At 46.4% G+C, this 27314-nt stretch overlaps 1 protein-coding gene across 17 annotated transcripts in view; it reads left to right on the top strand.

The window, feature by feature from the left end:
* Positions 1–9797, top strand: part of CAB39L (calcium binding protein 39 like) — a 179029-nt gene extending 169232 nt beyond the window's left edge. For 7 of the 17 annotated variants that reach the window (XM_080661937.1, XM_080661929.1, XM_080661924.1 and 4 more), the window contains one exon: positions 7748–9797. In XM_080661937.1, coding sequence (XP_080518063.1) covers positions 7748–7927 — 180 coding nt within the window. In that variant the 3' untranslated portion in view covers positions 7928–9797. The remainder of the gene's footprint in view (positions 1–7747) is intronic. The other 10 variants (XM_080661939.1, XM_080661931.1, XM_080661936.1 and 7 more) reach the window with 2 other exon arrangements.
* The last annotated feature ends 17517 nt before the right edge of the window (positions 9798–27314 follow it).

Genomic DNA, 27314 nt, shown 5'->3' with positions numbered 1-27314 from the left:
TGAGGAGGATAGGTTTTAGTTCTTCCTTGAATGTTTGGTAGAACTCTCCTGTGAAGCCGTCTGGCCCCGGGCTTTTGTTTGCCGGAAGCTCTTTGATGACTGCTTCAATTTCTTCCATAGTTACTGGCATGTTGAGCTGTTTAGATTCTTCCTGATTGAGTTTTGGAAGGTTATATTTTTCTAGGAATATGTCCATTTCCTCCAGGTTGTCCAGTTTGTTGGAATAGAGTTGTTCGTAGTATTTTTTAACAATCCTTTGTATTTCGGCGGGATCTGTTGTTATTTCACCTCTTTCATTTCTGATCTTGTTTATTTGGGTCCTCTCCCTTTGCTTCTTGGTGAGCCTGGCTAGAGGTTCATCAATCTTGTTTATCCTTTCAAAGAACCAGCTCTTGGTTTTGTTGATCTTTTGTATTGTTTCTTTGGTCTCTATGTCGTTTATCTGTGCTCTGATCTTTATTATTTCCTTCCTTCTGCTTACACTGGGCTTTTCTTGTTGCTCTTTTTCTAACTCTTTGAGTTGTTGGGTTAGGTAATTTATTACCCCTGTTTCTTGTTTTTTGCAGTAGGCTTGTAGAGCTATGAACTTCCCTCTCAAGACTGCTTTCGCTGTGTCCCATAGATTTTGGATTGTAGTGTTTTCATTGTCATTTGTTGTCATGATGTTTTTTATTTCTTCTTTGATCTCTCTGGTAACCCAGTCATGGTTTAATAGCATGCTGTTTAGTCTCCATGTGTTTGATTTCTTTGGGTTGTTTTTATTGTAGTTGATTTCCAGTTTTATGCCACTGTGGTCTGAGAAGATGCTTGATATGATTTCTATCTTCTTGAATTTGAAGAGACTTTGCCTATGTCCCAACATATGGTCTATCTTTGAAAATGACCCATGTGCGCTTGAGAAGAATGTATATTCTGTGGCTTTGGGGTGAAATGTTCTGAAGATGTCAATTAATTCCATCTGGTCTAGTGAGTCATTTAGGATTGATGTTTCTTTGCTGATGTTTTGTTTAGAGGATTTGTCCAATGGTGATAGTGGGGTATTAAAGTCTCCTACTATGATTGTATTGCTGTCAATGTCTCCCTTAATATCCTCCAGGAGTTTTTTTATGTATTTGGGTGCTCCTGTATTGGGTGCATATATGTTTACCAGAGTTATTTCTTCTTGTTGGATTGCTCCCTTTAGTATTATGAAATGGCCTTCCTTATCTCTTGTTATGTCCTTCAGTTTGAGATCTAATTTGTCAGAAATAAGTATTGCTACCCCAGCTTTTTTTTCAGTTCCATTTGCCTGGAAAACCTTTTTCCATCCCTTCACCCTCAGTCTGTGTGCGTCTTTTTTTCTGAGGTGGGTTTCTTGTAGACAGCAGATATATGGGTCGTGTTTTCTTATCCAATCTGTTACCCTATGTCTTTTGATTGGGGCATTTAATCCATTTACATTTAAAGTTATTATTGATAGGTACTTATTTGTCGCCATTCCTATTCTTTACCCCTGTGTTCCTTCTTCGCTTCCTGTTTCTTTCTTTCTTTTTTTTTTTTTTACAGTAGACCCTTTAGCATTTCTTGCATTGCTGGTTTGGTGGTAATAAATTCCCTTAGTCCTTTTTTGTCTGTGAAGCTCCTGATTTCACCTTCAATTTTGATTGACAGCCTTGCTGGGTACAGTATTCTTGGATTCAGCCCCTTCCTTTGCATGACTTTGTATATTTCATTCCATTCCCTTCTGGCCTGATGAGTTTCTGTTGAGAAATCAGTTGCTAGTCTGATGGGGGTTCCTTTGTATGTAACTTTCTGTCTCTCTCTTGCTGCTTTTAAGATTCTTACTTTGTCGTTGGTGTTTGCCAATTTAATTATAATGTGCCTTGGCGTCGGTCTTTTGGGGTTCATTTTGCTTGGGACTCTGTGAGCTTCTTGGATTTGTGTGGGTTTTTTCTTCCCTATATCTGGGAAATTTTCTGTCATTATTTCTTCAAAGAGGTTTTCTATTCCTTGCTCAGCTTCCTTTCCTTCTGGAACCCCTATTATGCGGATGTTGTTTTGTTTCGTGTTGTCCCAAAGTTCCCTTAGACTCTCCTCCTGCCTTTTAATTTTTTTTTCTAGAAGTTGCTTTTCTTGGGTATTTTTTTCCATCTTGTCTTCTAGCTCACTGATGCGGTCTTCTGCTTCTTCTAGTCTACTCTTGATGCTTTCTATTGAGTTCTTTACAGCAGCGATGTCATTTTTCATTTCTTCTTGGTTCTTCTTCATTTCCTCTTGGTTCTTGCTCATATTGTCGAATTTGTCTTCCATTCTTTTCAGCCACCTTATGACCATTTCTCTGAATTCTTTTTCTGGAAGGTTGCTTGCCTCCATTTCGTTTACTTCCTTTTCTGGTGATGCCTGCTTTTCTTTCATATGCGGGCTGCTTCTTTGTCTCCCCATGGTCTCTCTTCTCTGGGTGTCTGGTTATGTAGTTCTCTCTCTCCTGGGTTGATTTAAAGGCACAAAATACAGCACTACCAGGTACAACTCACAAGGCACTGAACAGAAATGTATTCACGATATTAATAACCTCCAATAAAGGTGACCACCAGAGAAAGGCAAATTAGGTGATAGGAGAGAAAGAAGAAGAGGAAAAAAGAAAGAAAGAAAGAAAAAAAGAAAAAAGGAGTGTGAAAATGAAATTGGGAAAAGGGAAAGTAAAGAGAAAAAAAAAGTAAGAGAGGCAAGAAAGTGACTAAGAGAGAAAGGGGAACAGACTATATATATTGGGGATAAAACTCCAATAGAACAATCACTAATCCCAGCAAATGCCAGCAACAAGTGCCTGGGGATTAATACAAACTACAACACCAACTAATATGGATTGAGGCAAGGGAAAGCTGAAGCACAAAACAAACAAAAAAATAAACAAAAGAAGAATAAGCAAAACAATCTCACAAAAACAGCATAAAAATTGGATATAATCTACATTCAAGCAAACAACAACAAAAGGACAGAGAGAAGGACAAGTTTATGGATAGCTCAGACAGCGAAGGGAGAGGTGTATGTGGACTTGGAGCAGGGGATTAGAGATTAGATATGTAAGTAGGGTGAAATTTTAACAAGGGGTAAACAGAAAGAATAGGGAAAATCTAAAGCAGTAAAAGGGTAAGACAAACAGGACACTGAAAAGGGGGAGGTTAGGAAGAGAGTGATGGCCTAAAGGTAGAGTTGAGATAGAGTAAAACGATGCTAAAGGAAAGATAAAAAATAGAATGTAGAACCCTAATCCCAAAATAAAATGAAGAGAAAATAAAATGACACTTTAAAAAAAAAAAAGATAAAATAGCAGTAGTAATAATACGGATTGAAAATAAAAATGTAATCATTAAAAAGGTAAAATCAAGTGATGAAAAAAGAAAAAAAAGTTTCTTGATTAAAGGATGCAAAAAATGAAAATAAAAAAAAATAAAAAAATAAAAAAATAAAAGGTAAAAATAAAATGTGAAGTAGTGAAGGTCATTCACTTCCTCTGTTTTTCTGTTTGGCATGCCTGTTTCTCAGTCCAGACAGTATTGCAGTTCCCTGCGATCCACTGCTCTTCGGTGTTGTAAGCCAGTCCTGATTTTAAGCAGGCGGTGTGTCTTAATTTCTCGTATTCCTTTATTTTTGATTACGCAAGAGTCAATTTGTGATTCAGCCCCTGGGTGGCAGTGTTTCTGGATTGACTTCCGGGTCTATCTATGGCCTCTCTAGGCAGTGTTAGAGCCTTCTTTCCCTGTGGCACTGCCACCGGCCTGTGGGCGTGGTCTGCCTCAGAGCTGACTCTCTGATGGTCACTCCCCGCTCTGATCCCCAGGTTCCAGAAAAACAACTTTCCCCTGCAGTCTCCCAGGGTGTCCCCAACTGGGTGATCCTATGTATTGGGCTTAGTAATCAGAAGCAAGGATTTGAAGAGGAAAAAGCCCAAGTGTGCGAACTCCAGGACTGCGAGTAAACCCAGGCACAAAGGGAGCGCACGGGCTGCGCGTAAGTCTGGACAGCCTGAAATTCTTAGGGTGTCCCTGCACTTCAGATCAAAATGGGTTGCTTTTTAGAGTGCCCTTCTCTTAGCAGCTCTGAGGACCCCTTTCCACAATCACAGATCACGCCAGCCCCTACAGCCACGGATTTTTCTAGGCACAGACTTCCCTGGTCCTCCAGCTCCCGCAAAACGCGCGTTCCTCTCTCCCGCCGGGACCAGAGACCTCACCTTATCCCAGGCGAAATCTGACCTTTCCGTGGTGGAGTGTAGAGCTCCTCTGAACCCGTGTGCTTGCGCCAGTTGGGGAGCGTTGTTCTGGGGCTCGCAGCTGTTCCTGGGGTGCCGCAGTTGTGGATTCTCAGGCTTCAGATAAGCTCCACTTTCCGGATCAAGATGGCGCAGACTCCGCGTCCAAGCCCGCAGCTCCGGGAGGGGACCCAGCCGCAGTTGGTGCTGCCAGGTCAGGGGAACCCCGTTCAGCAGTCCCCCACCTCCTTCTGGAATTCAGCTGTCTCCCAACCAGCCAACAAACACTCCTTGTGCGTCCCTCAGCTGTTCTTTCTTTCTGCTCCGGGACAAGGCTGGAACACGTCTGTCTATTCCGCCGCCATTATTCCCTCCACCAAGAAATTATTTAAAAAAAAAGAAAATTACTGCCCCCCCCCCCCAAAAAAAAGAATAAATAGAAAATCTGATTCATAGACTAGCTCTCATGTCACCTGCACCAGTGGTCGCCAACCGGTGGTCTGCGGACACTGGTGGTCCATGAGGTCCGAAAGGTTGGCGACCGCTGATCTACACCACGAGCCCTTCCTGTTCCAAATGCAGAAATCCAATGTAAACTCCTCTCCTTTGAATCTCTGCAGCCTTTCAGAACCTCATTGTTTCTTACCATCTTTTTAAAAGATTTATATTTTTATTGATTTCAGAGAGGAAGGGAGAGGGAGAGAGAGATAGAAACATCAGTGATGAAAGAGAATCATTGATCAACTACCTCCTGCATGCCCTGCCCTGGGGATCAAGCCCAAAACCTAGGCATGTGTCCTGACCTGGAATTGAACCATGACCTCCTGGTTCAGAGGTTGATGCTCAACCACTGAGCCACACTGGCCAGGTAGTTCTTAACATCTTTGTGTAGTTTTCTCCCTCCCCATAACTGCTGGGTTGGGGGATCCTTTAGGGCTCAACCTTGTGATCCCACTGTCATAAGCAATCCTGTTCCTAGCATGTTGGGAGTAGAGTGCACTGATGGAGGTACAGGATGTGGAGGCAGGGTCTGCATTTTGAAGTGTGAGAGAGAACATGAGAGAGCCCAGAGAGGTATAGAGGAGTTGATACCTTTATGGGTATTCTGGTCATGTAGTCATATAAGTAGCATCTAACAAGGAAGTATGTCCATTGCAAAACATTGTACCAACCAATATTATAGTTTTGAGTGATTGTGTCTTACTATTATAGTTTTTGCTGCCTTTCATAGTATTCCTAAACTATTTGTCCAGGATCATGGTTTCAACCAGGAGTACATATAAGACTCTTTGTGGAACTTTATAAAAATATAGAATGCCAGACCTGCAGCCCAGATCTGCTGAGCTAGAATCTCTGGGAAAAAGGGCCTGGGAAGTTGTAAATTATAAAAGTCCACATACATGAGAAAACAGTGGTGACCTCCAGGGGAGGGAAGGTGAGAGGAAGACTTTTCACCTTTGCCCTTTTTAAATTTTAAGCCAGATGAGTATATTACATATTAGGTATATTAAATATATTATACTAGAGGCCCGGTGCACGAAATTCGTGCATGGGGGTATGTGTTTCTCAGCCCAGCCTGCACGCTCTCCAATCTGAGACCCCTTGAGGGATGTCTGACTGCCCACCGGGATCGGGCTTAAACGGGCAGTCGGACATCCCTCTCACAACCCAGGACTGCTGGCTCCCAACTGCTCACCTGCCTGCCTTCCTGATTGCCCCTAACCGCTTCTGCCTGCCAGCCTGATCACCCCATAACCACTCCCCTGCCAGCCTGATTGATGCCTAACTGCTCCCCTGCCAGCCTGTTTGCCCCTAACTGCTCTCCCCTATAGGCCTGGGTCCCGCCCAACTGCCCTCCCCTGCAGGCCTGGTCACCCCTAACTGCCCTCCCCTACAGGCCTGTTCCCTCCCAACTGCTCTCCCCTGCAGGCCTGGGTCCCTCCCAACTGCCTTTCCCTGCAGGCCTGGTCGCCCCCAACTTCCCTCCTCTGCCGGCTTGGTCACCCCTAACTGCCCTCGCCTGCAGGCTTGATCACCCCCAACTGCCCTCCCTTGCAGGCCTGGTCCCTCCCAACTGCCCTCCCCTGCTGGCCTGATCGCCCACAACTGCCCTCCCTTGCAGGCCTGGTCCCTCCCAACTGCTCTCCCCTGCAGGCCTGGGTCCCTCCCAACTGCCTTTCCCTGCAGGCCTGGTCGCCCCCAACTTCCCTCCTCTGCCGGCTTGGTCACCCCTAACTGCCCTCCCCTGCAGGCTTGATCGCCCCCAACTGCCCTCCCTTGCAGGCCTGGTCCCTCCCAACTGCCCTCCCCTGCTGGCCTGATCGCCCACAACTGCCCTCCCTTGCAGGCCTGGTCCCTCCCAACTGCTCTCCCCTGCAGGCCTGGGTCCCTCCCAACTGCCTTTCCCTGCAGGCCTGGTCGCCCCCAACTTCCCTCCTCTGCCGGCTTGGTCACCCCTAACTGCCCTCCCCTGCAGGCTTGATCGCCCCCAACTGCCCTCCCTTGCAGGCCAGGTCCCTCCCAACTGCCCTCCCCTGCTGACCATCTTGTGGTGGCCATCTTGTGTCCACATGGGGGCAGGATCTTTGACCCCATGGGGGCAGCCATCTTGTGTGTTGGAGTGATGGTCAATCTGTATATTACTCTTTTATTAGGTAGGATAGAGGCCTGGTGCACGGGTGGGGGGCAGCTGGTTTTCCCTGAAGGGTGTCCCGCATCAGGGTGGGGGTTCCCTTGGGGCGTTGGGCGGCCTGGGCGAGGGGCCTGTGGTGGTTTGCAGGCTGGCCATGCCCCCCAGCAACCCAAGTGGAGGCCCTGGTATCTGGGGTTTATTTATGTTCTACAATTGAAACTTTGTAGCCTGGAGCGGAGCCAAGTCTTCTGCTTGCTCTGTGGCGGCATCTTCTATAATTGAAACTTTGTAGCCTTAAGCGGAGGCCTTGGCCGGCCAGGGTGTGTGGAAAGCTTGGCTTCCTCCATTGCCGGGGGCAACCCTAGCCTCCTGCTCTTTCCAGCCCCGTGGCTGCCGCCATTTCTGTTTGGGTCTAGGCCGGCAAGGGCAGGTGGAAAGCTTGGCTTCCTCCATTGCCGGGGTAACCCAAGCCTCCCTCCTGCTCTCTGTGGGTTTATTTGCATATTTGCTCCTGATTGGCTTGTGGGCGTGGCTTGTGGGCGTGGCTTATGGGTGTAGTGGGGTGATGGTTAATTTGCATATTAGTCTTTTATTATATAGGATATTGTGTTAAATATATGCTGTATATATTATATTTAATGTATAATTATATATTTAATTATAATTTAAATATATAAGTATAAGATATAATTTTAAATATATCAAATATAGTTTTATGTAATGTATAGGAAATGGATATGAATGGGGAATTACTGATTTTCCTTAATAAAGGCAGTGTGACCCAGCTTTCTATATTATACTAACACAGGTACACATGAACAAGTAGGGTCTGGCTGTCCCTGGTGTGCATTGCTTGTCTCCATATTTGTTTCTTTATGTTTCAGGTATTTGTGGCCAGTCCTCACAAGACACAGCCTATTGTGGAGATTCTGCTAAAAAATCAACCCAAACTCATTGAGTTTCTGAGCAGCTTCCAAAAAGAAAGGACGGACGATGAGCAGTTCACTGATGAGAAGAACTACTTGATTAAACAGATTCGCGACTTGAAGAAAACGGCCCCTTGAAGCCTCACCCAGTTCCTGGCCAGTCACCGTCTCATGTGAGGTGCCTGTTTTTCTCAGTTTATTGTTCCGTGTAGATGGAATATGGAATATGAACATTTTAATGAAAAGAAACTAACCTAGAATTATATATTCAGTTTAATCAAGTCTGTGATTATGTGAAATCAGAGCTATTAATAAAAGCAATTGTAACTTTTTGTTGCTGAAAAGCCACCCTGAGCTCCCAGTGCCTATGAACCCCTGAGGAGCCCATGTGATGGGCCACTGAATCCTCAAAGAGGGAGGAATTCTCAGGAGAGCTGGGCCTGGGCAGAAGGCACAAGACTGTTTGGCTTACCTGCTCTTGGGCAAATTCCTTAAGGCACTGACAGGTCTGAGAAAACAAGACCCGTGTGTTCAGTCACTAGATATTCTTGTTCCCTGCTTATGTCTTTTAGCTCTAATTGGTGGTTCTTGACGTACCAGGAAATCGATGCCCAGTCCCCTGCTCAGCCCTCCTTTCTGCTCACTGTCCCACATTCCATCACAAGGGATGTCCTCAGCACTCCTGACTCCTGGCACCGCCCCCCACTCCGCCCACTCCCCCTGCAGTAGGGATAGCTCAGAACCAAGGATTTCCAAGGGCACAGCGGCGTAGCGGACTGGATGGTGTGACCTGCTCACTTGAAAACTCGGAACAGGTGATTCAAAACCATAGTTCCAGCTATAGTCATGGATGTTTCACACTGACTTCCACAGCATTCATGAACATTTGGAATATTTCATTCATAAATCTTATCACAGGGAAAATGTTTTGTGGTGAAAGTGTTTCAGCGTAGGAATCATTGCATTAGGATACCTAGAATGTACAAAGGGTCACACAGGTCTTTAAACCATTTTTATAAATAAAGGAACATTGTCATTGGGAGGGTAGATTATTAAATGCATAAAAAAGTGTCAAATGACTAAAAAATTGTTCAGTTTATTTTCTAATAAGCTGTCACTCGTAATTTCCTATTAAAGTATTCAGTGAAAAGGTAGAAAAATTATAAAATGTTGGTCCCAAATATTCTCTTGCAGTTTCCAAATCAAGAGTTATTGTCTTCTGTAGGAACCTTTACTTCTTACAATACTGGGTGTTGTGTTCTTCAACCAGATGTTTCTCCACCCAGAGAGGTACCTGGCAGGGTTTCACCCTCCTTGGCTGGGGCACAGGTTCATGTTCTTCCTTGTGCAGCGTGGAATCCTGAGGCAGATGGTGTGGGCCCTGGGGGACCTTCTGGACCTTCTGGCAGCAGCTCTGGCCAATGCTGGCGTGGGAGGGTCAGCCGGCAGCCCATCTGATGCCCTTCATTCTTTAGTCTAATTACGTTTATAACATTCCCAGACAGTCCAAAGTCTATTAGAGTTTGTCTTTTCTGGTTTTGCTTATTTGATTAGAAGAGATGAGTGTAAATATATTTTTAAAAACAAAGGCACAATAGCCATTGGAAATTTATTTGGTTGCTTAAATACTGTCCCACAACATCATGGGACACATGTTTTCAATTGCAAATCAAGGCCTTGGTTTAATCCTTTTTGATAAGTAAAACATTTTATTCTCTCTGGGTTTGAATTAGCTCTTACCTAGCAACCCCTTATCCTAGTTTGGTACCTGTCAAACAAAGCTAGGCTTAAGAGACAATAAGTGAAGTAGCTGGGGTTTTGTTGTAATACAGATTTGTAAATTATTAATGTGAAAGAGGGAGCCAGAAGCTCACAGTCAATATATGCTTGCACAAAATTTACTGTAAATATTGTGAGAATTGAATTTTGAAAGGTCTTATTTAATAAACTGTTTCAAAAGCACACATTTAAAATAAAGACTGACTAAATAAAAAGGTCCTGCATGCTCCATGGTTGGCTTGCATGTCCTGTGTCTGTGTTCTCGTCAGCACCTTAAACAGGAAAGCCCCAGGTGGAGCACGGGCGGCCTCCTGGTGGGGTGGGCTCCTGAGGCCCCACACGTCGCTCTGGGCACTGCCCTGTCAGGGCCGTCTGTCCGTGGTGCTAACTACCATTCACCGAGCGCTGCCTGCCAGGCACTGAATATACACATCACATCATCGCTGCCTCACAACAGCCAGAGTCATTCCCACTTTATATTGGAGGAAATGGAGGCTCTGATCAGCTTAACGATCCCAGACAGCATAGGCTAGACCTGGAAGACAAACCTACAGTGGCCTGAGGCCAAACTGCTGCTCTTCCCTCTCTCATCCTCAAGGCTGAGAACGAGGGACCGTCTGAGCATGTCAGGAACTATGTGCCCTGCCCAGCTGCTGCCCGGGAGGTGTCTGGGTTGAGGTCCTAGTGTGAAGCCAGCAGGAGCTGAGATCATAATGTTCTTGGACGAGGCTCTCGGCTGAAGCCAGGCATCTGACCAAACGTTAGGATTACCCTTGGAGAAAAGGCCAAGTGGCCTCAGCCCTTATCCAGCTGTTCCTGACTGCCAGCCTCCACAGGTTCATACCCTTGGAGGCCTCTGGGGGGAAACAGATGCTGGGGAGGGGCGGTGAGCTTTGCCAAGCCTCTGTCACTAGCCAAACCGGTTTGCCCTGAGCCAGTGTGCAGCCTGGAAATTTCACAAGACCCGGAAGTGATTGTAATAATGTGGAAGAAAATGAAATAGAAAAATTGCTAGAATTTTTTGAATAAGAAAAGACAGTGGTTTCAAAACAGATTTACAGATTTTTCTAGACTATTGTATTAAAAGAAATTAAGATTTTTATATATTTTACTTGTGTTTTTTTGTTCTGTTCTATTCTGGCATGAATAATCACCTTTTCCTCCGTGTTCTTTCAGGAGGCTTGGTGTTGGAGTGAGGGGCCTAAAGCTGGATAAAGGTCTGAAACATATAAAAAGACCTTGAAAAGCTAGACTTGTAAAGATCAGATGAATGTGAACAAAATTACTTTGTTTTGAAATATGAAAAGGGCTGTTATGTAACTGCTGGAATGAAAGCAAAGTAAAACAGAATGACCAGCCTGGCCTGACTGGGCCTCCACAGACACCGCTCTGAGCAGGGTCCGTCTCCGCTCTGCGGGGGACAGCACTGGCTCCCACAGGGTGAGTAACTTGCTCCAGGTCAAGCAGCTGGCAGCAGTGGCAGGATTTAGGGCCAGGACTGACCCCGAAGTCCCTATCTTTGCAAAACGGGCTGCATGTCCAGGCTGCCTCCCCCAGCCTGCTCTCCGCCCCAGGAGCAGACACTTTGTTTATCATGGCTGCCAAGGAAAAGAGTAATCCTGGCCCCCAGTGCTAAAGGATGACTCATTGGAAAGAATTAAAAACTAGGTTCATGTAAGGGGGTGGGGGTGGTAACGGCTCCACTTGGTTGTCTGATGTTTGGAAGATAAATGAGACCTGTGGACCAGATAGGAAACTCGCCTTCCAATTTCTCCATCACCTTGAGCAATCCCTTGACTACCAGATACTCATTTCAAACTGCAGTTCTGCACCTACTTTGTTTTCTTGGCTGGCCTTTTCGGTTGGACATAACATTAGCTTAGATTTCCTGATAGGACCGATGGCTGCCCAGCCAGCTGTTCCTGCACCTCACATTCCTCAGAGGCCCACCGCCAGGGAGTCACCATGAGGCAGAAGCTCTGACAGAGGTCCCTCCTGCTGGGATTGCCTGTGCCTCATCACTGCCCCCCAGGGAGAGGGTACCAGTAGCAAAACTCTCAAAGTCACAAAATCACACAAAAAGTCACAGCCTCTTTACCATCAATTCAGTATCAATTATAACTTAATCACCACACTGTGAGCCATTATGTTATGTTATTTACTTATCCTCACCCAATGATACTTTTTTCATTGCTTTTCAGAGAGAGAATGGAAGGGAGAGAGGGAGGAGGGGAGAGAAAGAAACATCGATGTGAGAGAGACACATGGACTGGTTACCTCCCGCACATACCCTAACTGGGGTCAAGGATGGAACCTACAACCCAAGTACATGTCCTTGACTGGGAATCAAACCCATGACCCTTCAGTGCTCAGGCCAACGCTCTAACCACTTTTTATTTTTATTTAGTTTTATTATTTATTTTTTATTGTTGTTAATCCTCACCTGAGGATATTTTTCTATTGATTTTTAGAGAGAGTGGAAAGGAGGGGGAGAGGAACATTGACATGAAAGAGACACATCAATTGGTTGCCTCCCATCCGCTCCCTCACGCGGACAGGGATTTAATTGAACCTGCAGCCGAGGTACGTGACCTTGACCAGAATTGAACTCGGGACTCTTCAGTCCACAGGTCGACACTCTATCCACTGAGCCAAACCAGCCAGGGCACCACTTTTTATTTTTTAAAGCTGTGAACATAGGGGCCCTTCGGGAGAACCTGTTTTAATACTCATTAATTTATCCTTTAGAGAAGATCAGAAAAAATGAGTTCCCCTGGTTTTACTTCTGAAATTTAAAGCCTAAAGCAACCAAAATATAATTTATTCAAATGCTTGTTCATTCATTTAATCCAACACCCACACACTCATTCTCCATGCCCATGAGGGTTGGCTGGGAAGTAGAACCTCAGAGTGACATACCAGGACTGGAGGGTGAGACCTTGAGTGCCTGGGAGCTGGGTGAGCGGCCTTCACAGGTCCATCCCCCAGGCTTGAGTGGCAGGGAAAGGAAGGCAGACTTGAAGTGGGAGCCCAGGAGAAAGAGCTGGAATCCATGGAGGTGGTCTGCAACCCACACTCGCCTCGTCCCCCGGCCTCCACCTTCCAGGGTGTGTCACCACAGAGCTCCCCGGGCCGAGCCCAGGTGAGGAGAAGCTGATGGGGGAGGTGCGGCTGGGCTGTCCCTCCCCACCCAGTAGGGTGAGCCAGCAGGTCTGCACCAACCTGCGCAGCGTGAGTGTGACTGCCACTTCCCTTCCCCTTGCCACTCTGACAACTTCTCTTGAGACCAAGACAAATTTGTTAGTTCTGGAAACGTGTTCCAGCTGAGCTATAGCGACACCTCACAAACCCACCATGTTCCCTACTGAGGGAGCCGTGTCCACAGCCTCTCATGACCACCCCCGCTCGAAGACCTCTTTTCCCCTAAAGTGACACAAGAGGTTTGTACAGTCAGTGGAACCACAGGGACTTTGGGGACTGCCACATCTGGACTTAATCCCAGCTCCACTACTCATGTTCTACCTGGAGGATCACTGGGCTTCTGTTTCCTCCTGGTAACATGAAGCAAAAAGAGGACTTATTTCACAGGGTGGTCGTGGGAATCAATGAGACACACAGTGTGTGACTTGCCTGCCCAGGAGGGGCTCCCATGTCATCCTCAGCCACCCCAGGGGCTCACCACCAATGGCAGGAATCCCACTTCAGTGTGGAATCTGGGCAGGAGTCATGGGCATGAAGCACAGTGTGGTCAGAGCATGACAGGCATGCGCCCTGCCTGGCGGCATGTGGACATGAGGAGGAGACGGGGAGCCTTGAGTGCCGTCCTAAGGGCTTAAAACCATCACCCAGGCAGCTGGCCTTTGAGCAGGAAGCGAGGTGCAAATCTGCTGTCTGGGCACAGAGGCCCTGGCGGGGGGCATCCTGAGCTGGCAGGTGGGATGCTGAGGGAGGGGCCCTGATGAGGACCCTCGAAGCACGGCAGCTGCTGACGTAGTCCTGCTGCAGTGGCCTTTCTAGATGCTTCACAAGCACCAGGCTCAACCCTCAGAACCACTCTGTGCGGTGCACGCTCTCCTTACCCTGATTTTACAGATGCCGAAGCAGAGGCCCAGACGGTCCAGTGAGCACATGGCAGGGCACAGTTCAAACCCAGGGCCCAGAGGCAGGAGCCGTAGACATGTGAGATATTTAGGACTTAACATTGCCCAGACTTAGTGCCACACCATTTCTCTGAGGTAAGGCGGAGCGAGGCCCTGTGTCTGTGGTGCTCTGCTGAGTGAGGAGGGGGCCGAAACTCCTCACTGGTCTCAGGCCTTGGAACTGCACCCTTAGACCTGTCTCCCTTTGCTTTTTTACCTCATCTGCAACCAGCTCCTACTTGAAGACTTTCTCCTCACCTCCCAGGGGAGGCTCAGGAGGAAACCATGTTCCTCCCCTGCAGCCTCGTTCTCGTGATCAGAGGGGTGAAGGCATGCCAGGCTGTGAGAGGTTCAGCCACGCCTTCCGCCAGCCCCTGCGTCCTTCCTCCCCGATGGCCATCTAGGTCTCCACAGGCCAGACATGGCAACACTGATCTGGGTCTTTGAGCCAGTTAGCTATGTCGGCCAGAGCTGGTCATGGTTCCATTCACGTCAGGGCACATGCCCGGGTTGCGGGCTCCATCCCCAGTAGGATGTGTGCAGGAGGCAGCCGATCAGTGATTCTCATCATTGGTGTTTCTATCTCTCTCTCCCTCTCTGAAATCAATAAAAATATCTTTTAAAAAAATAATAAAAGAGAGGTTACCCCAAAGGCCAGGCTGACACACCATTTTAAAAGTGCCATTGGGACAAAGGATGGTTGACTGCCCAGCCAGGGCCTCGCTGTTTCCCAGCCCCTGCCCTCCGGAGGTCCTGCCTGGGACCCCAACTTCAGGAACAGGCAGGGCCCTAAGGCAGGCCATTGCCCCTACTGTGGGCGAAAATACCGCTGCCATTTTCCGGGCACGGAGCACAACATTCCCATGGCCGTGACCTGCCTGCGGTATGAATGAGACTCTGTGCTGCCCAGCATGTGGGAGGAAGGGGGCACCTGCAGCCGCCAGGCGGCGTCTGGCTGCACCGGTCTACCCTTCACCTTGAGCAACTGGTTTCGGCTGTCACTTTGCTGTGACTGTCTGGATTCAGGCGCAACATGAGCCTGAGCAGCCAGGAAACCGGCACCTCGGGGAGAGGGCCGGGACAGGAGGGGAGCAGGGTCTCTCACCATCACTAGTAGGAAAGGCTCAGGATCTGGGCCCAGCCTCATGGTGTGAAGTCAGGCTCGGGTCCAAGCTTGCCTGTGACAAGCTTTCGGGCTGCCTCCCTGGAGACAATCCGCTGATGAGTCTGCCAGTCAATTCACCATAGAACGGTGGTGGTTTAGGTTCAAGAATGTGTAGACTTACATGCATGCTACAAGTCCTTTGGTTGATCTCTCCCCCATATGCCCCACCCTCCCCTACCTTCTCTCTGAGGTTTGATGGTCTGATCCATGCTTCTCTGTCTCTGAGTTCTGGCTCACCAAATGAAACCCTCTTCACTGTCAGCCATGCCTCCCTCCATGCTCCAGGAAAAGGGGACGGGGACAGGGGAGACTGTACGGCTGCCTAGTGAGCCATGCCCTGCCCTAAGCGGGGAGGCCGTGGTGAGTTTGGATCTTGACCCCATCCAGGGGCTGCCTGTAAGGGTCCAAAAGGCTTCAGATCACTAGGCAAACCCCAGCCCCAAGACGAGTCAACCAGTAATCCCAGCTCCAGTCGCTGCTCCCAGTCTGCAAGCATCTGTCTCTTTCGAGGAGGCTGACCCACAAGGTCACTGAGAAGAGGCTCAGATCTCCGAGGGTCCAGGGAGGAGGCAGACACACCTGACGCACCAGGTGTTCACTCACATGTCCTGAGATGGACGAATAGGGGGCCCAGTCCCTCTGCTGCCTCCGCCTGGCCCAGGAAAGAAAGCACAGTTCCCCTTCTAGGGGTGATGTGGTCCTAGGGTCCTTTTAGCACCCCCTGCTCAAAAGCCTAATCCTCTTCATCTTTCAACACCTTGTACATACTGTATCAGACATCTTGGCTGCCATAACAAAACACCACCAACGGGGTGGCTTAAGCAACGTAAATTTCTTTCTTACTGTTCTAGAGGCTGGGAAGTCCCAGATCAAGGTGGCAGCCCACTCAGTTCCGACAAGGCTCTCCCTGGCTGGGCAGGTGGCCACCTTCTCCCTACGCTCTCACTCGGCCTTCTGATCAGTGCCCACCTGTGACCTCATTGAACCTTAATTATTTCCATGAAGTCCCATCTCCAAATACAGTCATTTCAAGGTTTAGGGCTTCAACACATACATCTTAGGGGGAGCCCTGGTTTGGCTCGGTGGATAGAGGGTTGGCCTGCGGACTGAAAGGTCCTGGGTTTGATTCTGGTCAAGGGCAACACATGCCCGGGTTGTGGGCTTGTTCAATTATTCTCTCTCATCATTGATGTTTCTATCTCTCTCTCCCTCTCCCTTCCTCCCCCTTCCTCTCTGAAATCAACAAAAATATTTTTTAAAATAAAAATAAAAAATCTTACGGGTCAAAAATATTCATTTCATAACAATATTCTCCTGCTTAAGACACTCAAAATCTAACTCAGAGTAAACTAACCACCTGAAGAGAGAGATCCTGTGTTTTGGAAGAATGATAACTAGACAAGTCACAAAAAGCAGCACACTTCAGTTGGAACAAGGAGATTTTGATGAGACCGTTTCCTGGAAGGGCGTGAGGATAGTTAGTATTATTTCTGTCTTGCTGATTTTCTTGTGTATCCCGGGCCACACTCCTTAAAACCCTCAGTCCTACTTCACCTCAGACCAGGCCACACTTGAGATGAGGACTCTGGTTTCTATACATTCTCTGTGGAAGTTGAACCCTTAAGCAAAACCTCCTTCCTCATCCCTGTCTACACTCAAGTGGTTTCTTTTCCTCCAGGCTGGGGGAAACAACTCCCCAACATTTCCAAGATGAACCATCTGCCTTTGCCTTAAAGGCCTTTCCTACATTTCTTCCTTAAATCGCTTATTCCCCAGTTACCAGAGTCCACCTCTTCAGTCACTCTTTCTCCATCATTTTTCCTGCTCTGCCATCCACCTGGACAGGTTGCCATACCTGAAAAAGCCAGCATTTGACCTTTCAGGCCACAGTCTTTTCTCCTCTAATGCTTTGCAGCCCATGAGTGTTTGAAGGGTTTGTTTCTCTTCAAGGAATTTCTTCTCTTGGCTCAAGATGATCAAGCCATAGGACTGGAAGAGACCTGGGTCAGGACCTTCTCAGTTGCAAGGGACAGAAACACATTTCTAATTAGCTTAAGAAAAAAAAAACACAATGTTCACATACTGAGAATTCCAACAGATAACACCAGTTTCAGGCATGGATGGATCCAGGAACTCAAACCATGTCATCAGGGCTCTCTGTTTCTCCACAGCTCCCTGTGTGGTTTCATTCTCAGGCAAGATGTGTTAACATGGTGAGAACGTGGCCATTGGTGTTCCCAAGCCAATAACCACGCCTGCTTCCCGCCTTCTCCCCTCACCCAGGACGCCCCGCAAAGCCGCTGCTGTTCAGTTCCTGCCCCAGGCCTCTCCCCGAGGCTATCATTTCTGCCCAGAACTATCTTCCCAGTCTGGCTGCCTCTCATTCTCATCCTCTGTCTCTCAGCTTCAATACCCACCCCTGGTTCCTGGCCTCCCACCATGTTACAGGATGCCTCCCCAGCTAGGGTGCCAACCTCCAGAGAGGGGGCACTGTCTGTTTTCTTCACCAGCACATCTGCAGGGTCTAATCCAGTGGTTGTACCATAGTAAATGCTCAATGGACATTTTTAAATGAATAAGTGACTTCTTCTTTTTTTAATTCTCACCCAAAAATACGTTTTTTATTGATTTCAGAGAGGGGAAGGGAGAGAGAGAAACATTGATGCGAGAGAGAAACACCAATCGGTTGCCTCCCGTACATGACCTGACTGGGGTTCAAACCTGAAACCTAGGTATGTGTCCTGACCAGGAATCAAACCTGCAACCTTTTGATGTGCCGGATGATGCTTCATCCAACAGAGCCACCTGGCCAGGCAAGTGACTCATTCTTTGAGTCATAATTTCACTTGCATCTTTCCCTATCAGATCCTGCTAACTCCCTGAGACCCGGGCCTTCTTTCTGCTACTTCAGTCACATTCTTCTGTCTTCTCTTCTCATTCCTCACAAATGTCACTGTTTCCAAGACCCTCATCACTTCTCATTTTGAACCCACAGCATCCAATCCCCCCTCTTGCTCTCTCATGCCACACTGACGAGGGTTTCCACACCGGTGCTGCAGTTCTTGGTTAAGGGTACACACATTTGTCTCTCCTCTGCTTGAACCCTCTATGCCTCCTTATTGTGCCTCAGAATTATTACTGAGTTGCTTCCTGTTTTCACTGTCCCCTGTCAACCTCCTACTCCTTTCGGCTGATGCTACAACCATATGCAGCTCCTCAGCAGACTATGCTCTCCTTCCATGCTCCGTCCACACTCAGTTCCAAAGCCCACGGAACCCAACAATGCTCACATTCTACTTCCACTTAGAAGCTGGGCCTGCACCAGTTTCTGGGACAGGCAGCCACCTGGTCGCTAAAATGACAGTCTCTCCCGTATTCCTTTTCCAGCCCTTTTCTGTCAATGTTTTCTGTGACGTAGGTGGGAAAGAAGGAGCACCTTGGTCAGATGACCGAGTGACTCGAGCCAAGGCGGGCACAGAAGCCTAATTATGGGATGTAACAAAATTAACAAGGAGCATAAGTTAAATGAAATCAATTATGTTTTTTTGCAGGTGTGTGGGTTGGCTGTGGGTCACCTAACCTAGGCAGGGCTGGCTGAGATGGCTCTGCAATTTGTGTCTGGTGATGGCAGAAATGCAAAAGAGCAGGTGGAGACACACAAGGATTCCTGGGGCCTAATACCAGAACTGGCATAATGACATTTTCACTTCATTCTATTGAACCCCAAATCAAAGGTGGAGAAATACACTCTACCTGCTGATGGGAGGAACTTGCAAAGCTATATGGTAAAGGATGTAAACAGTGAAAAACTGGGTCCACTGATTCCTCCTACCGGGGAGACAAGCAGAGTTGGAGACAGAAAGAAAGGTGACATTGGAGAGAAAGAGAGACTGGACAAAATTGAGTGGACACTGTGAAAACTGTGACCGGCACTGAATTTTAAGGACTAGTTTCATGTGTGGCTTTGCCAATACCAGCGATGCAGCTGTGGGGACGTCATTGAAACCGAGACTCCATTTCATTATCTGTGAGAGGAAATGATCACGTCCACATCACAGTGTGAAAATTAAATGAATATAAAAAGCGCTTTACCATAAGTGTTATTCTGTAAATGACACAGTAGGTTTCCAAGAGAGGAGGGAGACTGTCACAAGCGGCAGGAACACAATGACTCCTTTCAAGTACTGAAGGGCATTCATGTGGGAGGAGACGCGGCACAAAGAAGCCTGTGTTACAGACCAAGGGTGATGATGGGAATGAGGGGGCTATGGCGGGGGTGGGGTTATGCCATAAAAATAACATTTTAGTCATAAGCAGAGTTCCAATGTGGCTTTAGGAGGCGGTGATCTCTCCATCGCTGGGGGTGCACGTGCAGAGCCGGCTGACCTATCTCTAGAGGACACTTGAAGGGGTGCAGCCATTCACGGGTGTAGGACTGACCAGCGATTCTCAGTCAAGGACAGTCCCCCCCACAATGCCCAGGGGTGTTTTGATGTCCAGATTTCTGGGTGGTTCCAATGGCATTTGGGCCAGGGGTACTAACTCTCTCACAATGCTCAAGACTGTCCTAAACAATGGAAAATGATTGCATTCGAAATGCCACCCGTGCCCCTTGGTCAAAACTGGATGAGGTAATTTCAAAGTGCCAATTTTGAGACTCCAAATAAATGCATGTCCCATTTTTAGCAAGCCCCAACCCATCATTTCCCCACAATGCCTCACTGCACTAACGGAAAAAGTATTTGATTTCAGAAGACCCTTAAGTATGACTGAGAAAGCACAGCCACAACAGCAAAACATTATAAACTATATTAGGAGTAAAATTATACTCAAAGTTTTATAAAACAGTCATAAATATCCATGATTGTGTTAAGGGCTATTAAAAAGTTATCAGGCAAATAAATCATCAATGATTCTAGCATGTAAAGACAGCCAACTCCCCTGCGTGGAGACCCCACATTAACTATAAAGTTAACATGCTACCTGAAATAAGCTGTACACATTAATGAACTTATTTTGTTTGCCACTTACAACACAAAAGGCTCTTTGCAGATCTGTTTTCTTTTAAAAAAAAAAAAAAACTGGCTAGGCAGTTTGAGCTGGTATCTTCTTTTCCATCAGCAGTCACATTTTCTTGATTTAGGGACTTGGATTAAAGTAGTAGATTTAGTAAATATTTGCTGTTGAAGATGAGGCATCTAGCCTCATGGTTAGATCTAGCCCAGTACTGCAGCCAGTCAGTACGTTTTAAACATATATTTTATTGATTTTTTACAGAGAGGAAGGGAGAGGGATAGAGAGTTAGAAACATCGATGGGAGAGAAACATCGATCAGCTGCCTCCTGCACACTCCCTACTGGGGATGTGCCTGCAACCACGGTACATGCCCTTGACTGGAATCGAACCTGGGACTCCTCAGTCCACAGGCTGACGCTCTATCCACTGAGCCAAACCAGTTAGGGCAAAGATGGGGCATCTTTAAAAGAAAGGGCTGACCCTGCATTCTCAGTGTCACCTTTCCTCCCCCTGAGCTTATCCAGAATCCATGTTATCTACGGTTGGCTAGAGAATGGCTAGAAGAGTGGTTTCCCTTCCTGCAGGGTCCAGCCACTAGCAATGACTTCATAAAAGGAGTTCTCAGAATGCATAGCCTGCAGAGGCCTTGCTGCATCAATTCCAGCCCTCCTCGGGGGTGGGCAGGCTGGAGGAATGAGGCGAGTTTTTCATTCTGGCAGCAACTTGGCAAGGAAAGGTGCAGCCTCCCTGCCCGTATTCATCTTGAATGTGCGCCTCCCACTGTTAGTTGGGGTTTGGAATTGTTAGCGTACTCGTAACTGTGGCTCTCCCGAGCAAGTTTAAGATACATTTTAAATAAATTTTCAGAAACACACTTGTGCAGCAAAAGAAACTGAGTATTATCCAGAATGCTCCTCTCAGATTTACCAACTAAAGTTTGAGTTTGTCAATGCATGCTCATTGATGTCAATTCAATACCAACAGGAAACCCCAATTTAGGAAATGGTGAAGAAGAAAACTTTATTCAGTGCAAACAGCTCAACTGTGATGCAGCACCTATGTGAAACAGCACAGCTATTAGGGAGCCCTGGGGCAAAATGATCCTGGGGACAGGCCCCTTTCCAGCTAGACAGCTGTGCTCTGCTCTGCTCCAGCCCTGGTCTCCTCTGCTGAGACAGCTCCAGCCAATAGCTCCATCCAGGGAAACGCAATCTTTAGTCTTTGGTTTAAAGGAAAAGTTCATTCCAAGAGCCAGAGGAAAGGTGACTTACATAGAAGTCACCCACCCAGTCCTTGACTGGTTCATCCTCATACAAATGAGGAATCCAAATCCTCACAGTTTGATTGGTCCACAGGGCACAGTCTTGATTGGTCATAAGAGAGCCACTCTGATTGGTCAGTGACAAACTGATGGGGATATAGCTGTGAAGCTCCAATTGGCTGGGGAAAGCCTCAGTCCTATTGGTTGAAATAGGATTCCAGGAATTCCTTTATAAGGACTGGCTCAGCTGGCAGAAACACTGGCAGATAGTTCAGTGCAGATTTCTTCCTAAAGTGTAGTTTGCATGAGAGGCCCCTGTGCAGAAATGTTACAGGGCAATGAAAAGCTAGGAAAATTCCAGGGCAAGAGGAATAGGGAAACTGAAAGAAGAATGTTAAAACAAGGCCAAACAGTGTGGGCAATTTTCAGAGAGCTTGTAAATTGCAAGCCCTTATCTTTCCCAAAGACCTTTGAGAGCAAATGGTTAAAAGCCTCCCTAAGCCCCGAGCGGTTTGGCTCAGTGGATAGAACGTCAGCCTGCGGACTGAAGGGTCCCAGGTTCGATCCCGGTCAAGGGCATGTACCTTGGTTGCGGGCACATACCCAGTAGGGAGTGTGCAAGAGGCAACTGATCAATGTTTCTCATCGATGTTTCTGGTTCTCTATACCTCTCTCTTCCTCTCTGTAAAAAAACAATAAAAAATATATTTAAAAAAATTAAAAATAAATAAATAAATAAATAAATAAAATAAAAAAATAAAAGCCTCCCTAAGAGAGAATGCAGGAAAGGAGGGGAGAAGTGGAAAGAAAAAAGGGCAGTTTTATTTTTTACTCCGTAAACAGAGAAGCCAGTAGTCTCAAGGCTTGGCAAGATAACATTGCCAGGTACTTCTCATGAATTCTGGGATGGCCATGACAAATTAAAAAGGGACCTAGAGAATTATACCAAAATATTCAGCAGAGCCTGGCCAGCGTGGCTCAGTGGTTGAGCATAGACCTATGAACCAGAAGGTCACAATTTGATTCCCGTCAGGGTGCATGCACGGGTTGCAGGCTTAATCCCCAATGTGGGGCTTTCAGGAGGCAGCTTATCAATGATTCTCAATCATCATTGATGTTTCTATCTCTCTCTCCCTCCCTCTTCCTCTCTGAAATCAATAAAAATATATTTTAAAAATGTTCAGCAGAGGAATTTTGAAACCTATACACAGGAGGGTATAACGAACACCTCAAACCCCCACCCAAGTAACTTCACAGTGGTTCAGCCTCCCCAGTCACCTGAGTGATGCCCATCTATGCTCTAAGCTGGAGGAAATAGATTTGCTTGCCTTGCTTCTTTTCTTTTTTTAAAAAAGTCTTCATTGTTGAAGGTATTACAGATTGAGAGTATTACATATGTCCCCCTTTGTCCCCGCATTGCATTCCTCCACCTGGTACCTGCCCTGCCCCAGGCCTTCGCCATCCTATTGTCTGTGTCCACAAGTAATGCATATATGCATGTAAGATCTTTGATTAATCTCTTCCTGCCAACCTTCCACCCTTCCCTCAGAGATTCCTCAGTCTGTTCCATGTTTGCAGGCCTCCGATTCTATTTTATTCATTAGTTTATTTTGTTCACTAGATTTCTTGTTTATTTTGATTTTTAGATTCAATTGTTCATAGATATGTATTTATTGCGATTTCATTGTTCATATTTTTGATGTTTTTTTCCTTCCATTTCTTCTTCTTCCTCTTCTTCTTAAAGAAGACCCTTCAACATTTCAGGTAATGCTGGTTTGGTGGTGATGAACTCCTTTAGCTTTTACTTGTCTGTGAAGCTCTTTATCTGACTTTCAATTCTAAATGATAGCTTTGCTGGGTAGAGCAATCTTGGTTGTAGGTTCTTGCTATTCATCACTTTGAATATTTCTTGCCACTTCCTTTTGGCCTGCATAGTTTCTGTTGAGAAATCAGCTGACTGTCATATGGGCACTCCCTTGTAGGTAACTAACTGCTTTTCTCTTACTGCTTTTAAGATTCTCTCTTTTGTCTTTAACCTGTGGCATTTTAATTATGATGTGTCTTGATCTAGATCTCTCTTTGGACTCCTCTTATTTGGGACTCTCTGCACTTTCTGGACTTGTCTTATTCTTTCACCAGGTAGGGGAAGTTTTCTGTCATTATTTCTTCAAATAGGTTTTCAATATTTTACTGTCTCTCTTCTCCTTCTGGTACCCACATAATGCAAATGTTGTCCCAGAGGCTCCTTACACTATTTTCACATTTTTGGATTCTTTTTGCTATTCTAATTGGGTGTTTTTTTGCTTCCTCATCTTGCAAATTGTTGATTTGATTCTTGGAATCCTCTACTCTACTGTTGAATCCCTGTAAATTATTCTTTATTTCAGTTAGTATATGCTTAATTTCTGACTGGTCCTTTTTCATGTCTTTGACATTCTCAGTAAGATTCTTGTCTCATTAAGTACCTTGAAGCTCTCAATAAGATCCTTGAGCAACCGTATAGCCATTGTTTTGAATTCTGTATCTAGTAGTTTCCTTGCTTCCATTTGTTTCATTTCTTTGTCTCGGCATTTTGGCTGCCTCCCTATGTTTGTTTCTATGTATTAGGTAGAACTGCTATATCTCCTGGAATTGGTAGAGTAGCCTGTGTAGTAGGTGTCCTGTAGGACCCAGTGGCTCAGCCTTCTCAGTCACCGGAGCAGGGCACTCTAGTGTGCCCTGTGTGGACTGTGTGCACAGTCTTGTTGTAGTTTAGCCTTGATTACTGTTGGCATCATTGGGAAGAATTGACCTCCAGATCAATTGGCTGTGAGGGCCAGCTGCGACTACAGAAGACTGCTGTGCAGGAGACACGCCTATGGAGCAGGACTTGCTTCGGTGGGGCTTTGGTGCTCACTGAGTCTGCCCCTTGAGTGTGTCTCTTGTGCATGTGTAGAGTTGTAACCTGCTCTGGTCTGAAGCTGTCCATTGGGTGCACTGGCTCTGCAGCTTCCTGGGAGGTGCAAAGTAAGCCACTGCCTGGGGCCACAGAGAGAGATCTGCAGATGGGTGCTACTTGTATTGGGCTAGGAAGTGCCCAGACATTGCCCAGCTGTGAAGCAAGGCAGGCTGGTGCTAGTGACAGGTCATGGGCCTCTTATTGATAGGTTTGGGGCATGCTGATGCCAGCTGCTGCTTGTTTGAGAGATTTTAGGAAAGTCTAAAACCTGAGTTAGGACAGGCCATTCATATGGAAAAGCCGATGCAAACCGCTTATGTGGGGCTGCAAGTTAGATAGGGCAGGGTCTCAGGCAATCACCAGGATGGGGCAAACAGTGTGAGCCATGCTGTGGGAAACTCAGATACGGCTGCCAGTCAGCTCTGTCATGGGGGAGATCGGAGCACAGGAACAATGCCCCCTGCAAGTACTCCCATCTGGGAGAAAGCTGCCCCCAAGTTCCTGCCCCAATGCCAAACAGTCCAGTTCCTCCCTGTATGTTCTTGGATCCCCCAAAGCCATTGCCCCAGTGCTGGAGCTCAGAGGAAGCAGGACCCTGTAAGTTCATGCACCGGCCCTTTAAGAGGAACTTCCTGTATCTCCAGCAGCCTCTGTGTTACTCAGCGTAAATCCCTGCTGGTTTTTATAGCCCAAAGTTAAGGGGACTTCTCTTCCCAGCTCTGGGGGTCTTGTGTGGGGCTGGATCCCTTGCTTCTCATGAGATGCCCCTGCTGCCAATTGAAAGAAATGACACACGTGGATGTTGGACCAGTTCATTCCGCACCCCACCCCTCTTGCCAGTCTCCATGTACTTTGTTGATTTCTCTAGTTGTAGAACTTCCATTCATCCAGATTTCAGGCAGTTCTGAATGATGGTTGTTCTGTATTTTAGTGGAAGCAGCAAGTACCAGCGTTTACCTACATCTTGGCTCTCTTGCCTTGCTTCTTTAATAAATTTGCTTGCTTCAGTAAATTGGCTTTATCACAACACAATCAGGGTCACTTGTTGAAATTCACTTATATGAGCCCGGTCAAAGTGGCTCCTTGGTTAGAGCTTTGTCCTGTGCAGTGAAGGGTCGTGGGTTCAATTTCTGGTCAAGGGCACATACCTGAGTTGCAGGTTCCATCCCAGTCCCAGGTCAGGATAAGTAAGGAAGGCAACTAATTGATGTGTTTCTCTCACCTCTCTCTCTCTCTCTCTCTCTCTCTCTCTCTCTCTCTCTCTCTCTCTCTCTCTCCTTCCCTCTCTGCCACTCTCTCTAAAAATCAATGGAAAACGTCCTCCAGTGAGGATTAACTAACTACATAAATTCATTTACACATGAAGACAAGAACCGAGTGGGGACAGCCCCTCCTGACCCCGGGACTATCGGATAGCACCTTCCCTGGGCTCTCTAATCTGCCTGTAACAGAAATGGCTGCTGGGCTGTGTGTTTATTTATTCATTTTTTCACATATTAAAACCATTATTAGTTTGTAGGAGAGCTTTAAGTCTATCATCTCAGAATTACATACAATTCTAAAAAATTATTGTTATTCTATATAAAAAAGCATGACAAATTTGAATAGGGTACATGAACTTCTTTCATAGCTACAAAAAGAGTGAGGTGACAAACTGAAAATAAGAGTTACATAAAAAATAGTGGGAAAAAGCAAGCACAAGACCCTTCAAAACAGAAGCAATTTCAGGTTATTTAATAGAGGGACAAAAGACTCACTTCATTAGGGCCTAAAGGCATCATTGCATTGAAGCTGCCAGAAATATTGATTCTGAGTCCATAAGGAAAAAACACACAGTGTCTAGACCACAGCCTATTTAACCAGACAAACGTGTATGGAATTCTATTTAGAAATGTTTCCCTTCCAGAGTAATTAAAGATGAAAGTGTTGCCATTACAGATTCACTGTCTAAAAAATACGTAAAAGATCGCTGCTTTTATTGAACACCTGTATTGTGCAAAGAACGTCAGACATTATTTCTAGTCCTTTTAATAATCTTACAAAGTATTTATTATCTTCTTTTTTTTTTACTATTTTATTTTGTCTTGGTTTCAGGTTAGTGGTTAGATAATCATATACTTTACATAGTGCTCCCCTCAATATTTCCAGTACCCCACTGGCACCACACATACTTATCACAATATTGACTATATTCCCTGTGCTGTACTTACACCTGCGTGACTTTTTTGTAACTGCCAATTTGTGCTTCTTAATCCTTTCACCTCTTTCACCCAGTTCCCCAACCCCCCTCCCCTCTGGCAACCCCCAGTTTTCTCTCTGCGGAGTGCCTGGCATACAGTGAGCACTCGGAAATACGTTAGTGAGCTGAGGGATGTTCAGATAAGGAACCCAGAGAAGAGCCGCTGGCTATCATCATAGTTGATATGATGAAACAAAGTTGAAACAAAGTTGGTCAGGAGTGATGGTATGCAATAGGAGCCCTCCACTCACTGGCTTAAACTTCTTGAGATCCAATGGCATCATGTGCTCACAGCACATTCAAGTGTTTTGCTTAACTCTTGCTTTTTTTGAACGCTGGGTTGTACACATCAGACTGCACAAGGTACTTCAAGCTATTGAAGCCACCCCACCACCCCAGCTCACCAGGAAGAGCCAGTTCTGTTTGCACGTGCTCTACAGCAAACAGGCTCCTTTCGCCACTTTGTGCCCTGGGGGTCTGTGCTTTAGGTGTGGGCATCAGCACTGAGATGAACCAAGGCTTCTCCCTTGTTCACCTTGGCCCAGACCTAATTTCTGAAGGTAGAAACGTGGCTAACATAACTGCCTTACCATCTACAGTGGCTGGGAAGTATGCGTGAGGAGAGGTATTCCAGGAAAGTCCTAGCTCATGTCCTTCTGGAATACATGTTTTCCCTACAAATTACCTTGGGCTACACTCACCAAGGAGCTTCTGTCCCCACCTGGGCTCCCTGCTCTCTCTCTCCTACATGTTAGGTTTAGAAATAAACATTCAGGAAAATTAGGAGCAATGCGTGTGTATCTTAGTGTCGCTGAAGATAAAGTTCAGGTTTATAAAGAAGAGTCTTGGTACCATTCACTGATCCATAAATAAAGATGGCCAAAGTGAAAAGATTCGGCAAAGACAGGCGGGAGGGGACTGCAGGAGCAGTTACTTGCTGGGCTATAGTCATCCTTATAGAAAGAGAGGTTGTAACACTAAGTGGTAA

Source organism: Plecotus auritus (assembly GCF_963455305.1).
Source record: "Plecotus auritus genome assembly, chromosome: 3".
Lineage (NCBI taxonomy): Eukaryota > Metazoa > Chordata > Mammalia > Chiroptera > Vespertilionidae > Plecotus > Plecotus auritus.
The sequence above is the reverse complement of the archived record's forward strand: the minus strand, read 5'-3'. Positions and strand labels throughout refer to the sequence as shown.